The sequence below is a fragment of the Eptatretus burgeri genome, chromosome 4, assembly GCF_056783735.1.
Source record: "Eptatretus burgeri isolate ZD-2024b chromosome 4, Ebu_testis_v1, whole genome shotgun sequence".
Classification (NCBI taxonomy): Eukaryota; Metazoa; Chordata; class Myxini; order Myxiniformes; family Myxinidae; genus Eptatretus; species Eptatretus burgeri.
In genome coordinates this window covers 17,393,244-17,407,222 of record NC_140964.1, presented here as the reverse complement: position 1 = coordinate 17,407,222, position 13,979 = coordinate 17,393,244, and the positions used below count along the sequence as shown (strand labels likewise).

Genomic DNA, 13,979 nt, shown 5'->3' with positions numbered 1-13,979 from the left:
TGCCAGGTGTTAGTTTAATGGTTAGGGTGGTGGACTTTGGATCCGAGGGTCCTGAGTTCAAAATCCCCCTCGGCTGTTGAATTCATACCAGGTGGGGTTGACTCTGCCTGTCATCCTTCCGAGGTCGGCAAAATGAGTACCAGTTTGCTGGTATCCTGTGTCGGAGTGGCGACCCATCCAGGATCGTGTCCAATAGCCAAGGAGACTGCTTAGGCAGCACCAACGCTCTGCACGGAGTATGGTCCCGATGGATGGATGGATGAGGTCAATGTGGAGTATCATAGCAAAGGGGTTGAATATTTATTGATGCATTTCAGATTTTTATTTTTAATTAATTTGTAAAAATGTCTAAAAACATGTTTTCACTTTGTCATTATGAGGTATTTTGTGTCGATAGGTGACAATTTAAATTTAATCCATTTTAAATTCAGGCTGGAACACAACAAAATGTGACAAAAGTCGAGTGGTGTGAATACTTTCTGAAGGCACTGCATCTCTTGGAGGGAGTGGGCATTATTGATATTCAAAATTGACTACAACGTGTCCCAAGCATATAAAGTCGTGTCATCACTTTGCTAAGGGTCCAACGAGGAAGAGTCACAAGCTTGGACCACACGAGAGACAAAAAATTTGCAGCACTATCACCCTCCATGGAGGATATACAGAATGGAGTTGTCGCCTTCTCGGATCGCGTTTGCCGTCGAGGATACATCGGGAACTTTGATGAGGGAGAAGGACATTTGGTCAAAGCCTGCAGGTACCTTCACAGAGCAAAAGTATGCTCTCAAGGGAGCGTGAGTTTGTGACCAGCCTTCCTCGGGGCATCCGCATTTTACCGCACCGTTCTGTTTAAAACCAGTGTCCCACGTCTCATATCAAATCTTTCTGGGAGGCCAGTGTTTTTATTTATTTTTGGTATACAGACAGAGTTGAGGTTTGTGGAAGAGCGAGAACACTGAATGGAACAGGACGCAGCAGGACAAAAGGAACAGTAGAGGGAGGGAGAGGGACACCAATAGCAGAGTTGAAAGACAAAATAGAGGGAGACTTGGACAAACAATGGGTATGGAAAGGAATGAGTAGCAGGAAAGGATGCATGGGGTGGACGAAATGGATGCAGATGGAAATTCTCAGGAGGGAAAAGTGGAAATTTGGAAGGACGGCGGCTTGGGAGTGTGGATTAACGGGCAAGGAATTTCTTCTTCCTCTTAACTTCCTCCTCGTCTTCTTCCTCGATTTTTTTTTTTACACTTCCATGACCTAATCTGTTGAACTCTGTCATATATTAATATTAACAACAACAACAAAAAAATATATATATATATATATATATATATATATCTTCTTCTTCTTCTTCTTTCGGCTGCTCCCGTTCGGGGTCGCCACAGCGGATCATCCATATGATCCGCATAGTGATTTGGCACATGTTTTACGCCGGATGCCCTTCCTGACGCAACCCTGGTCGCCTCTTACGACACAGGGATAGATAGATAGATAGATAGACACAGGGATAGATACGACACAGGGATAGATAGATGTTGGGTATATATATATATATATATATATACCCAACAACAACACGCTCACCTTCTCCCGATTCTGCTTCTTCTTCTTCCTCTTGACTTCCTCCTCGTCTTCTTCCTCGATTATTTATTTTTTTTACACTTCCATGACCTAATCTGTTGAACTCTCTCATACATTATTTTTAACTACAAAAACGATCTTATAATGCTTCATCTTCCTCTCTCACACGTGTGGTACTCTTTACTGTTTCACAATGCACTACTCTTCTGCTATTTTAACAGACTGCTCTCATTTTGACCTCTCCTTCATTCCTTGCCTAAAAAATCCAACTATTACAGCGCTTCTTCTCTCCATGCTCTGAATTCGCCTTCATTGCATCCATCAAGAATTGTGTTAAATCGCATCTCTGACCTAAAACTTTTAAAAACCACAGTTTGCAATGGATGCTCGCTTTCCATCAAACATTCTTTTTTTCCAACTTCAGTGCCAACTCACCCCCCTCACCCCTCACTCTCACTCTCAAAGCAACCATCCCACTCTTCTCCCTCCAAGCCTCCCTCTCACCTCTCTCAAAAATTCCCCCCTCACCTTTCTCCCAGCTTTCATCCCCCTCACTCTTCCTTTTCAAAGTTGCCCCCCCTCTCATCCACCAACCTGCCTCCCTCCACTGCCCTCTCACCTCCATCTCTTCACTCCACCTCCTCAAATCCTCAACTGCCTTCTTCCTTGTCTCTTGTCCCCCTCTCTCCCCCAGCACCACAGAGCCTTTTCTCCTCCTCATTCGGCCCCCTCCCCTCGCTGTTCTGCAATACCCCACACTCCTTCAGCAACCCTCCTTACCTGCCCCCCTCGTCCCTTGTCCTACTCTCCCCCTCCCCCTCCACCTCCTGCACCCAAAGCCTCCTCCCCTTCCTCTTCATTAAAAGTGTGGACCTCAAATATCCGGGGCCTTCGCTCAAACCTTTCAGATCTTTCCATGCAGGTTGCCACTGACAAACCAGACATTATCTGCCTAACAGAAACTTTCCTCTCCCAAGACGTGTCTGACTCCCAAGTATCTCTCCCTGGCTACTCCCTCTTACGGTATGACAGACCTGAGCCTCGTCCTGGTGGAGGTGTTGCTCTCTTCATCAGACTCTATTCCTCACTCTCCATGCACTGCTCTCACTCCCCCACACCCCCAGGAATACCTCTGGCTTCGGCTTCCCCTCCACTCCCACCTCATGTTTATATGTGTACTGTACCGTCCACCGAACAGGGATGACTCCATCTACACCTCACTATCCGAAAACATGGACCATCTTCTATCTTCTCATCCAAACTCTCTCTTCCTCTTATGTGGTGACTTCAATTGTCATCACGCCAGTTGGCTAGGTGTGGGTACCTCTCTCACCTGCCATGGCACCTCAGCAAAAGCTTTCTGCGGCTCATTGGGACTGACTCAATCGGTCAACTTCCCGACCCGGATCTCAACCAATGGTACTCCATCTCTTCTGGATCTGATTTTGACAAATTTCCCTGACAATATCTGCTGCTCTTCCTTCGCTCCAATTGGTTCTTCTGACCACGTCCTTGTCAAAGTGGACATCTCTCTGGCTGTTATCAGAGAACCACCTCACCGCCGTCGAGTCTGGCATTTCACTCAAGCCGACTGGCAGGGTCTCCGAGCAGCCATCAAACTTACAGACTGGTCTCCTATCACTACTTTCTCAAACATCAACTCATCCTGGGAATTCTTTCAAAGAAACTTGCTCTCCCTCATGCACAGATTTATCCCCTCTCGTGTTCAGTTGTCTTACCCTTCCTCCCGCCCTTGGTTTACTGAAGCTTGTGGCGAGGCAGTTGTCCTGAAACAACTTGCCTTTGCCTCATGGAAAGCAAACCCAACTGAGGGCAATCTCAGTTCTTTCCACAAAGCTCGGAACAAGTGTGTATCTACCCTTAGGAGAGCCAGAAAACAACATCTTTCTCATCTCAAGTCTGAACTCTCAAACCTCTCTCCCTCCTCAAAATCCTGGTGGCGTTTAATCAAATCTGTTTCTGGTGTATGTTCCCCCTCCATCCCCTCCCTTACCTCAAATGGCCGCACTGCTGATTCCACACGTGATAAAGCTGAATGTCTAAACTCGGTGTTTGCAGCTAAATCTTGTGTCCTGAACCCATCTCTATCTCTACCCACTTTACCCAGTCGCACCCAACTGTCCCTGGACTCTGTATCCTTTTCTCCTGACAAGGTGGAGAGCTTGCTTTCAAACCTCGAGTCAGATTCTGCAACCGGTCCAGACGGCATCAGCCCACGTGTCCTCAAAGTCTGCTCTTCTGCTCTTGCTCACCCTCTCTCTGTTCTATTCACCCTCTCATTTGCCCAAGGTCATCTGCCATCTGCTTGGAAATCTGCTAACATCACTGCCCTGCATAAAAAAGGTGCAAAAACAGATCCCTAGAACTACAGACCAATCAGCCTTCTCCCAATCATCAGCAATGTGATGGAATCCATCATCGCCTCAGATATGAAATCCTTCCTCTTCTCCAATGGCTTGATTTCCAATCATCAATTTGGTTTCAGACCAGGTCACTCTACCCTGGATATGCTGCTTCTGCTCTCCCATCAATGGATGGAGGTCCTCAATGCCAGACAGGAAATCCGAGCCGTATCCCTGGACATATCACGTGCTTTTGACACAGTCTGGCACCCTGCACTACTCACCAAACTCTCTTCCCATGGTATTCAAGGCCATCTCCACTCATGGCTCGCAGACTTCCTCTCCTGTCGCAGTCAACGTGTGGCCCTAAATGGAGTTCTTTCATCCCCTCTTCCTGTGCAGGCTGGAGTTCCTCAAGGTAGCGTTCTGGGCCCTGTTCTTTTTCTGGTTTTCATCAATGATCTCTCGGACTCTCTGGAAAATCCTCTATTTCTCTTTGCCGACGACTCCACCCTCTGCCGTACCATCTGTCATCCCTCAGACCGGCAAGCAGCAGCTTCTTCGCTCACTGCAGATCTGGATAAAATCACAAACTGGTCCAACACGTGGAACATGTCTTTCAATCCAGACAAATCTCACACTCTCACTATGTCTCTTCGAAAGGACCGTTTACAAAACCCCCCCATCCACTTTCTCAACAATCCTCTGGAAGAAGTCTTTTCTTTCAAGCTTCTAGGTCTCACTATCTGCCATGACCTTTCCTGGGAAAGTCACATTTCCAACCTCGCCTCAAAAGCCAGTCGCCGACTGGGAATCCTCCGTCGTGCTAAGTCCTTCCTCGGCCCTCTTGAGCTCCTGACCACTTACAAAGCTTTTGTCTGTAGCCTGATGGAGTACTGCTCTCCCCTCTGGGCTGGTGCTCCTGCCTCCCACCTTTCTCGGCTTCACGCTGTCAAAACCAGGGCATTTAAGATCATCGGCATCTCCCGCAACGAAGCTGAGTCTTTGGGCCTCTCACTCAATCACCGCAGGTTGGTCGGTGGTCTTTCTGTCTTCTACCGACTCCTCTCCAGCCTTGCCCCCCCTGCTCTCTCTGCGATTTGTCCCCACCACATTTCCACAGGGCGCTCAAGGTCCGCCAACAACCCCCTTCTGGTAAAACTACCAAAATCACGAATCACTGCTCATCTTCACTCTTTCATTCCTCTTTTTTCCCGCCTTTGGAATAAACTTCCTCACTCTATTCTTTCCCATTCTTCCCTCCAGGCTTTCAAAACAGCTGTTCACCACCACCTCTTATCTTCCCCCATCCAAATCCTCGATCTTTTCTACCCCCGATAATCCACCCAAGCCCACTTCCTTCATTTCTCCTGCTTTCCTTCCTGAAAGTCCCTGAAATGTCCATCTTCTCTTCGCCATGTTCCCCGTCCCATCCCCATCCCTCTCCCTTCCACAGTTCACCTAATGTGTCTGTTCCCCACTGTTTTGTCCCTTCCACTCCCGCCCCTCTTGTCTCATGCCTCCTTGCTGTGAGTTGTGTGTTAGCTCTCATACGAGCCTCGACCAAGGTATACAAAAAAAAAAAAAAAGGAAAAGATCATGGTTTTGGATGGAAACGATCTGAGATGGTGGGAAATAGCGGTCTTGAAGACCTGAAGGGAAGAATGAGATTGAAGAGAATGTGTCAGTCGTTGGTGGCACAGTTAGGAAAGAGGCAGCTGTCTTGTTCATACACAATGTGAGCTTAACATGCTATATGAGCCATCTTGGGCATATTTAAATATTTAAGACCTCATAGATTCAGAGGCCTTGCCCCCCAATCTCCCCCCCCCCACCCTTCCACTCACAAGTAACTGCCCCTTCACCATACAAGGTAGCCTACTTTTGAGAGTAATTCAGCTCTTGTGAAAGCAGCTGTGTGTATGGTTAAATTTGAGCTGTGAATTTATCTGGAGCAGCGATTCTTCTGGCATCTGAGTTGAGCATACGTGAACTATTCATTGTTTTTCAAATGTTTTACAGCGTTATTGATAATACCTTCTGCAATTAAACTGATTTTTGGATATAATTTAGCCAATCTGACTTGTCCTCGACACACCTGTGAAGTTTTCCACATTGTTGGGGAGATTCAAATGTTGAACTTGCTACTCGTACATCTCCATGAGAAGGGAATCCAACTCTGGAGTTGCAGCGATAGTCAGGGCCAATACCTTGGTGTTGGGCCTGTGTACATTTGTTTGATGCATTGTCAGGCCTACAAAGAGGGGAGTTGCATTTTATGGTTGTTTGACATTTGCAGCATTTCAGGTTTCCCTCCACTCTCCTGTTTCACTTCTCATCTTCAATCTTTCCATCTTGCTCTTACTCATCCATTAAGATGTTGGCTCCCTGCCTCATGTCTACCATTCATACGTACAATAAGATCATATATATATATATATATATATATATATATATATATATATATATATATATATATATATATATATATATATATCAAAAACTAAAAAAACTACTTTCCCAAATTTTGCATGTTGCCGAAGAGTACCTCAAGTATGGTTTCTGTTGGTGTAGCATATGTGGGGGAGGGGGTTCAAGGTGAAGGGGGGAAAGACCCCAATTCTCTCTATGTAAATGTGTATCTCATCAGATCACCTGCTGGTATCCAGTATTACAAATCATCTTCTTATATAAAGAAGGTTTAAACAATTTGATATAAATATGCATTATGGTAACGGTGAAATCTGAGTGAGAATAATTCGAAATTTTCAAAATGTTTCATTTCACTCACTTTAAGCGGAGGTTCAAACCAAGGATGGTTGATGAAGGTAATGTCAGCAGACTTCCAAGCAGATGGAATATGACCTCAGGTAAATTATAGGGTGAATAGAGCAGAATGTTTGTGAATTACAACATACCGTCGTTTGATTAAACCCGTCAGCAAAGTCATAGGAACTTTTGCTAATCCTGGTGACCATCTCAGATTTCACGAGAGTTACTAATACTGGTGACTTTGTTTGTGATCTTCCATATCCCACCTGTTCCCAATATTTTCATTGCCATTACATTAATTTTCTACAATCCTTCCATAAACCTGGATATCTGTGTCGAAAAAGAAATAAAACAATAATGGACTGATGCTCTCATGATGTATGCTTCCAGGTATGAGGACCAATACGAATGGAACAAGGTCACCTCATGTGTACATAATGTACTGGTGGGTCAGCGCTGGGTTGAGCACTACGGTGAAATAAACATCCGCAATAGAGCTGATGATTCCTTCCGCTGCAAGCTGTCTTTACTCAAGGTGCTGCAGTAATGCACAAATTGTGCTATAGATGCATCAATCATGAGTATTGTATTTCCTCTTTTGACAGGGCAGACATTCAAGAGACTCTCCTTTTGTTCACCAGGGAAACTACTGGAGCTCCAGTGCTAATGAGGTGCAGGGCTCTTTGATTGACGCCAGTGGTCATGTGGTGCAGCGTCTTTTTGGGAAGTGGAGTGAAGGACTGTACAGCGGTGCACAGCGTTCTGCAAAGTGCATATGGAGGCCAGGTCAAGCCCAAAGTGCTATAACCTGAATTGTGCATCAAGTGTCAGGTTATAAACCTACAGGTCATTTTAAACATTGGTTAGGTGTGATATATGAGTATATTAGATCACACTGAACCACGACCTTGCTCTTGGTAGATTGTACATAATGTGACTTGGCTCCCTTTGTTGATGTGCTTCTTTTGTTGCGTACATGATCGAGGCTCGTGGAAGAGCTGGAGCAGAATGGAAGGGAGCAAAATGGAAAGGGGGAAACACCAACAGCATAGTAGGAGAGTGAGATCAAGAGGAGGGAGGGGTGGGGTGGGAAGGACATAGATGGGGTGAACAAGCTGCACACAAGCTGAATGAAACACAGTAAGAAGAGGAAGGGAAAAGTGGGGATTCAACAGAAAAAGGAACAAACCAATGGACAGCTAACAAATGAAAAGGGGCGAGGGAGTGGTGGTGGTGGTGGGGGGATAACAATAACCTGGAAAAAAGTGGTGGAAGAAGTGTCATTTAGGATGAAAGAGATCATGAGTATTGATGCGGAGGGGGAGAGGGGAGGAGGGGGGTGACCTGAGGTTGTGGTGAACAGATGTCTTGAAGCCATGGAGGGAAGAATGGGACTGAACAGACGGGAAGTTGCTTCTACAGGTGAGTGAACAGAGAAACAAACGAGTGGAGGTGAGCGGTGAGCCTGGATTTTGGGAGTTTAACAAGAAGATGGTTACTGGCAGACCGTGTGCACCTGGGACGGACAGAGTCAAGAGAGGAAAGATGGTGCAAGACCAAAAAGGAGCTGGTAGAATAGAGAGAGGCCATCAATCCGTCTGAGACGCAAGACTAACAGGCCTAGACACTCGGCTTTGTCACAGGAGATCCCAATGATGTTGAGGGCCTTGCTTTCCATGGCATCAGGTTGAGGTGCTTGTTGTTTATCTTGTTAGAATCTTGAGGTGATGTGTAATCATCTGAGGGGCTGGGGATGTACAGATTGCACGAAGCCATGATCTGAGGCATTTTAGTACACAATATACCGTTAGAAACGCTAGCTGGGTAAACAATCCTGCCACTCATATGTTTCAACATATCCTGAACCAAAGTGAGCAGCTCACTTTCCTCCTTTCCAGGTGCTTTGCCAGCGAATCAAGAGTTGTATTACGGCTTCACACATTTTGCCATCGAGCTCAATGAGCTTGACCCAAACTTGAGGCCCTTCCTGCCTCCGACAGACACACGCTTCCGTCCAGATCAGAGGTAAGATTATGGAACTCTGTGCATGATCATCATATGGAAAGGGTGAGAGATTACACCAGACATGACCTGTTCCGAGAAACATCATGAATTGGACAATATATCCCCGAATTTAATGATGGATATGGCTACAGGTAAAACACCTGGTTTAAGGGATAACTGACTGGGTTTCATTATCCTTTTTCGTGCAGATTTCTGGAAGAAGGTAATCTAGAAATGGCTTCAAGGGCAAAGCAGCATCTTGAAGAGATGCAGCGACAGCGCTGGAAAAATATGGAAGGAACGTATCAGCCTCGATTCTTCAGGTAAGATAATTTTAATGTGCCCCAACTTTTATGACAAATATCTGAATGTTGAAATAATGAAGCAATAATTGTTTTGAATGTTAAATGGACCACTTGACAATGCTGATAGAAGTAGAATGAAGAACTGGCTTTTCCTGGTGAAGGCTCATCTCAATCTACATCGGCGGACATGTAGTAAAATTGAAAGAAATTGACAGGACGTTCATTGATTGAGGTGTACCAACTGCTGTGGGAAGCGAGGAGAAGCTGACGGTTCAGGTATTAACCCTTGGTCGGAGCAAAATAGGGATGCCCGAAATGTCAATCTGCTTGCTTTCCACGACGGTTGGCGTACCAGCTCGATCAACGTCCTGCTGATTTAATACACTGATAAAAAGTAGGCCTGACTTTTAATCCTGAGAAATCCCACACACTCATTTTTCTCTCTGAAAGGAATGTCTGGTACACCCTCCCATCTACTTTCTCAACTATCCTTTTTAAATAAGTTGTCATTCAAACTTTTGGGCCTCACTATCAGTCATGATCATTCTTGGTCAAACCACACCTCTAAATTGACCTCCGAAGCCAGACTAGACATTCTCCGTTGTAAAAGGTCCTTCCTTTAGGCCTTGTCACACCTTGACGATTTAGCCAGCGTATCCCGACGTATGAAAAATTTGTCTAAAACGCTGGCACACGTCGAATACGTATAGGTAAGTTTTGTATACGTTAAGAGCACGCTGGCATACTTCGTCGTAGTACGCCGAGCTGTTAGACAAATTTTCCATGCTTGAAATTTTTCGACGTATGCCAGCGTATGACTCACACGTTCCGCATAACGCTGGCCATAAGTTATAGGCACGCTACGTGATCGTTGACACACGTCGACACGCGTTACTTGTAAGTTACTCATAGTCGAAACACGTCGAGGTAATGGTTAGCGTCAGTGTTCCAAACTCCATAGTTTTTTTTTTTTGTTCTTTTCTTCGGTGTGACGGTGATGTTGACACTTCGATTTCTAGTGCGGTTATAATATAATATAATTAATAGGCTGCCGCTCAACGATTCAATTCATAACCGCACTAGAAATCGGAGTGTCAACATCACCGTCACGCCAAAGAAAAACAAAAAAAAACAAAAAAAGAAAACGGAGTCTGGAACACTGACGGTTCCTCCTGTGAACCCCATTTTTATATACCAATTCCCCTAAACGCTGCCAATACGCCATTATACGGTAGCTGTAAGTTAGAAACACGTTCAGTAAGTTCTGTGGTCGTCCGGAAGACGTCAATCAAATACGTCTACACACATCAATGTGCGTTGGAGATACGTTACACATAGGTTCAAAGCACGTTACTCCGAGGTTAAAAATTAAGTTTCGGGTACGCTAAACATTACCTCGACGTGTTTCGACTTATGAGTAACTTACAAGTAACGTGTGTCAACGATCGCGTAACGTGCCTACAACTTATGCCAGCGTATGCGGAACGTGTGCGTCATACGCTGGATGTGTCAAATTTTTCAACATGCTGAAAATTTGTCGACGTGCTCGGCGTACTACGACGTATGCCAGCGTGCTTCAGCGTGCTCTTAACGTATAAAAACTTACCCATAGCGTATTCGGCCAATTTTTCATATGTCGGCATACGCTGGCTAAAACGTCAAGGTGTGACAGCGGCTTGACACTTCGATGTCTAGTGCGGTTATGATTTGAATCGTCGAGCCGCAGCCTTTTAATAGGCTACGACACGTGATCGTCGGCGATACGCTGCCGTGCTATGCATAAGTTAGTCTATCATTGGGCATAGGTTGTGAACGCCGACAACACGCTCAGCATTCGTTGGTATAAGTTATCTATATGTTATTGAAACGTTCTGTGTACGTTACTAACACGTTATGCATACGTCCAACTCGTTATGAATACGTCCAAAACTGGAAAAAAACATCAATAGTTCAGCGTACACCAGCTTTTTGCATACATTTTGATACCTTGCCATACGCTGGCTAAAACGTCAAGGTGTGACAGGGCCTTTAGCACACCTGAACTCTTATCCACCTAAAAGGAGTATTGCTCTCCCCTTTGGATTGGCAACCCTGCCTTCCATCTAACTTAGCTTTCAAGATTATTGCAATTTCCCATGATGAAGCTGAGTCAATGGGCCAATCACTTTTCATCACAGGTAGGTTGGTGGTAACTGTCCTTCATTCTGGTCTTACATCGTCTGCTCTTTCTGTGCTCTTCCCCCAGGTCTCTGCAGGGCACAGAAGTTTTGCCAACAATCCCCTTCTGGTGAAACTCAAAAAATTTAGAACCACTGCTCACCTCCAATCAATTTGTTCCCCTTTTCTCCCACCTGTGGAATCAGCTTCCACATTCATTTCAATGTCATTCTTCCCTCCAGGTTTTGAAGACAGTTGTTCACCACTATCTCAGATCATCCCCCATCTAAAACCATGATCTTTTCTACTCCTGTTAACGCTCCACAAGCCTATCTCTTTCCAGCATTCCTTCCTGAGTTTGTGCTTCTGTATCCATCTTGTCCACCCCCCTGAGCCCTCCCCTAGTACTCGTTTTCCCTCACATCTCTCATCTTCAAAGTCTTTCTCTATTTTGTTCTTCAACCTGGATGTTATGCGTTTTCTCCCTCTCCTTCTGCTGTTCATTTTGTTCCGTTACGTCCTGATCTCTTCTATGTTCCACGAGCCTCGACCGGAAAAATAATAAGTTCCCTGGAACTACGTTCCAGATGAGCTAAAGAAAAAAGGCTTCTGGAAATAAAATAAGAAAGTGTCCAATTTGCATTCGCCAGCAACAATGTATTTTATCATCTCATTGATCTTTTGGCAGGAAAGCAAGAAGTTCAGATGGACAGGAAGAATGGGTCACAAACAACACGTATTGGGAGCTGAGGAAGAATCCAGGATTTTCCAACATGGAAAACCCAACATTATGGTGAAGCAGAAACTTGCATTTACGTACCTCTGATGGTAAAAAAAAAAGCACTTTATTCTAAATAAATAAAGAAATCACTTCACAACAGGGCTATTAAGTTCCATCAATAGCTCTAAAATGCCAACATATACTTCCGCATGATGGCACAACCTGCAGTTCACCAGCAAGTTGGCAGTCGAAGGGAAGCTACTGACTGACCGTTCGAGTGAAGTGTGAGTGCCGAATTCGACATTACGATGCATGGAGTTCTTGTGTGTGCGCGGAACAACAATTATTCCAATGTGTAACTTTTATATGAAGATCGACATCTTTCTGCGGTGTGAGCGAGCAAAATGAACAATAATTATTTTATCTTTTTTAGTAACAAGAGTCCTTTTCGTAAGGTCCATAGGCTAGCAGGTAGGATGGCCTCGAGGTAAGCACACTCGCTTCTAAGCTGTCTCGCCTGAGTTTGAATCCCAGCTCAGCTATAAATAGTCATCCTGGTGTTTCACAGGCAGGGTGATTCATCAATCTGTGTGCTTTCCCTTGGATGGATGTTAAACTGAGCGTCCTGTCTGTCGGCATTAGTTGGTGTACGCTAAAGAGTTGGTGGACAGTATTCTTCAAGGAGAATAGGCAAGCTATTGCCGGCAACTTGGCCCAATTACAAATTCCGGCCATAACCAGCAAATGGGTGTTGCATCAGCGGCACACACACAGTCAATGATGCTACCCCACATGACAGGCATGTGCTGCACACAAAAGATGATATGGCCTATAAAAGCAGAAGCACAGTTTTGCAGTGGGAAAGTGCCGTCGACCCCACGAGGACCCCGTCAGGTCGTTTATTTTGGGGAGAAGAGAAATCTGACTGATTTAAACTAAAGAAATATCCTTCGAAGAAACACAAATACATTAACCGTTAAAACTACCGCCGCAGAAATAACTTGAACAATTGCTTGATGTCGACTCCTTTGTACTCGTGGGCATGATGCGGCATCCCAAGCCATGTTCTGCTGTGTACTGTAGTGAAAAGAAAGAGTTGCATGACAATATATGAAAATGGAATTAATTATTGCACAGTGAACGATTCTCATTGAACGTTTACTAATATTTTAATATGACTGTTTGTAAAGCACCTGTTACAATGAAAGCATGAAGAATCGATTCATCTCATGTTTCATGGTTCATTATTCCATATGATAAGAGAGATGTGTCTGTGTGTCACCATTTTCTCAGAGATAGTCGAACGGATCTTCGTCAAACCATCATTATTTGCTTTTAACGATGTGTATATATGCATCAGGAAGAAGATAATTGGTGTCGGGTCTCATGGTCATTGGATAGTTGCAATTAACCATTAAATTACACGGGGTTTCCTCATATCTCGTGGGATTGTGAGTTCGACAGACAACCATGACAGGCCATGCGTGTTTCGATCGCGGTTTGTTGGAGTTGTTCCGATCGGTTTCTGTGAAGTCGGTGATAGCATGATATGGGAGGGAAAAGCATGAAATATTCCGCTGTTTTGATGTGGGAATGACCATTTGCTTTTATGAGCGGGGGAAGGGTGAGGAGGGGAGGACAGATTTTGGGTTGGAAAAAGGGGCGGGGGGTGGAGGGAGAAAGAATGGAACAGAGTTTAGAGGCAGGGGTTGAGGACTTGGGGGTGATGACTTCGGGTTTATAGGGGGTGGGGTGGGTGTGGAGAGTTGAAGACTTGAAGTCACATTTTACATTGTAAGGATGTTCCGTGGGTCCATCTTTGCAACGCCGGGTACCCCTGCTCGTGCTTTACAAGAGTGAAATATTGAAATAACTCTTGGATTTTGGATGTTGGTGCTCGCATTTTAATCTGCTCTGTTGGATATGGTCTCCTCGTCACTTCAATTAACTGGAATCATTTGAGCAAGGATTAAAAGAAAAAACACATTTCCTACAATCAAACTGTTTATAAAACAAGATAAGTCCAAGCTTTCATTGTTCCAGCCACCACACAACTTTTTAATAACCCTTGGG

General features: G+C 44.9%; 1 protein-coding gene across 19 annotated transcripts in view; it reads left to right on the top strand.

Annotated features, from left to right (window-relative positions):
* LOC147027556 (oxysterol-binding protein-related protein 6-like) overlaps positions 1-13,514 on the top strand; it is a 185,148-nt gene extending 171,634 nt beyond the window's left edge. For 11 of the 19 annotated variants that reach the window (XM_085877054.1, XM_085877064.1, XM_085877058.1 and 8 more), the window contains 5 exons: positions 7,110-7,254; positions 7,361-7,505; positions 8,618-8,744; positions 8,933-9,046; positions 11,874-13,514. In XM_085877054.1, the coding sequence (XP_085733180.1) occupies positions 7,110-7,254; positions 7,361-7,505; positions 8,618-8,744; positions 8,933-9,046; positions 11,874-11,982 (640 nt within the window). In that variant the 3' untranslated portion in view covers positions 11,983-13,514. Of the gene's footprint in view, positions 1-7,109; positions 7,255-7,360; positions 7,566-8,617; positions 8,745-8,932; positions 9,047-11,873 lie in introns of those variants that run through there. The other 8 variants (XM_085877050.1, XM_085877059.1, XM_085877048.1 and 5 more) reach the window with 2 other exon arrangements.
* The last annotated feature ends 465 nt before the right edge of the window (positions 13,515-13,979 follow it).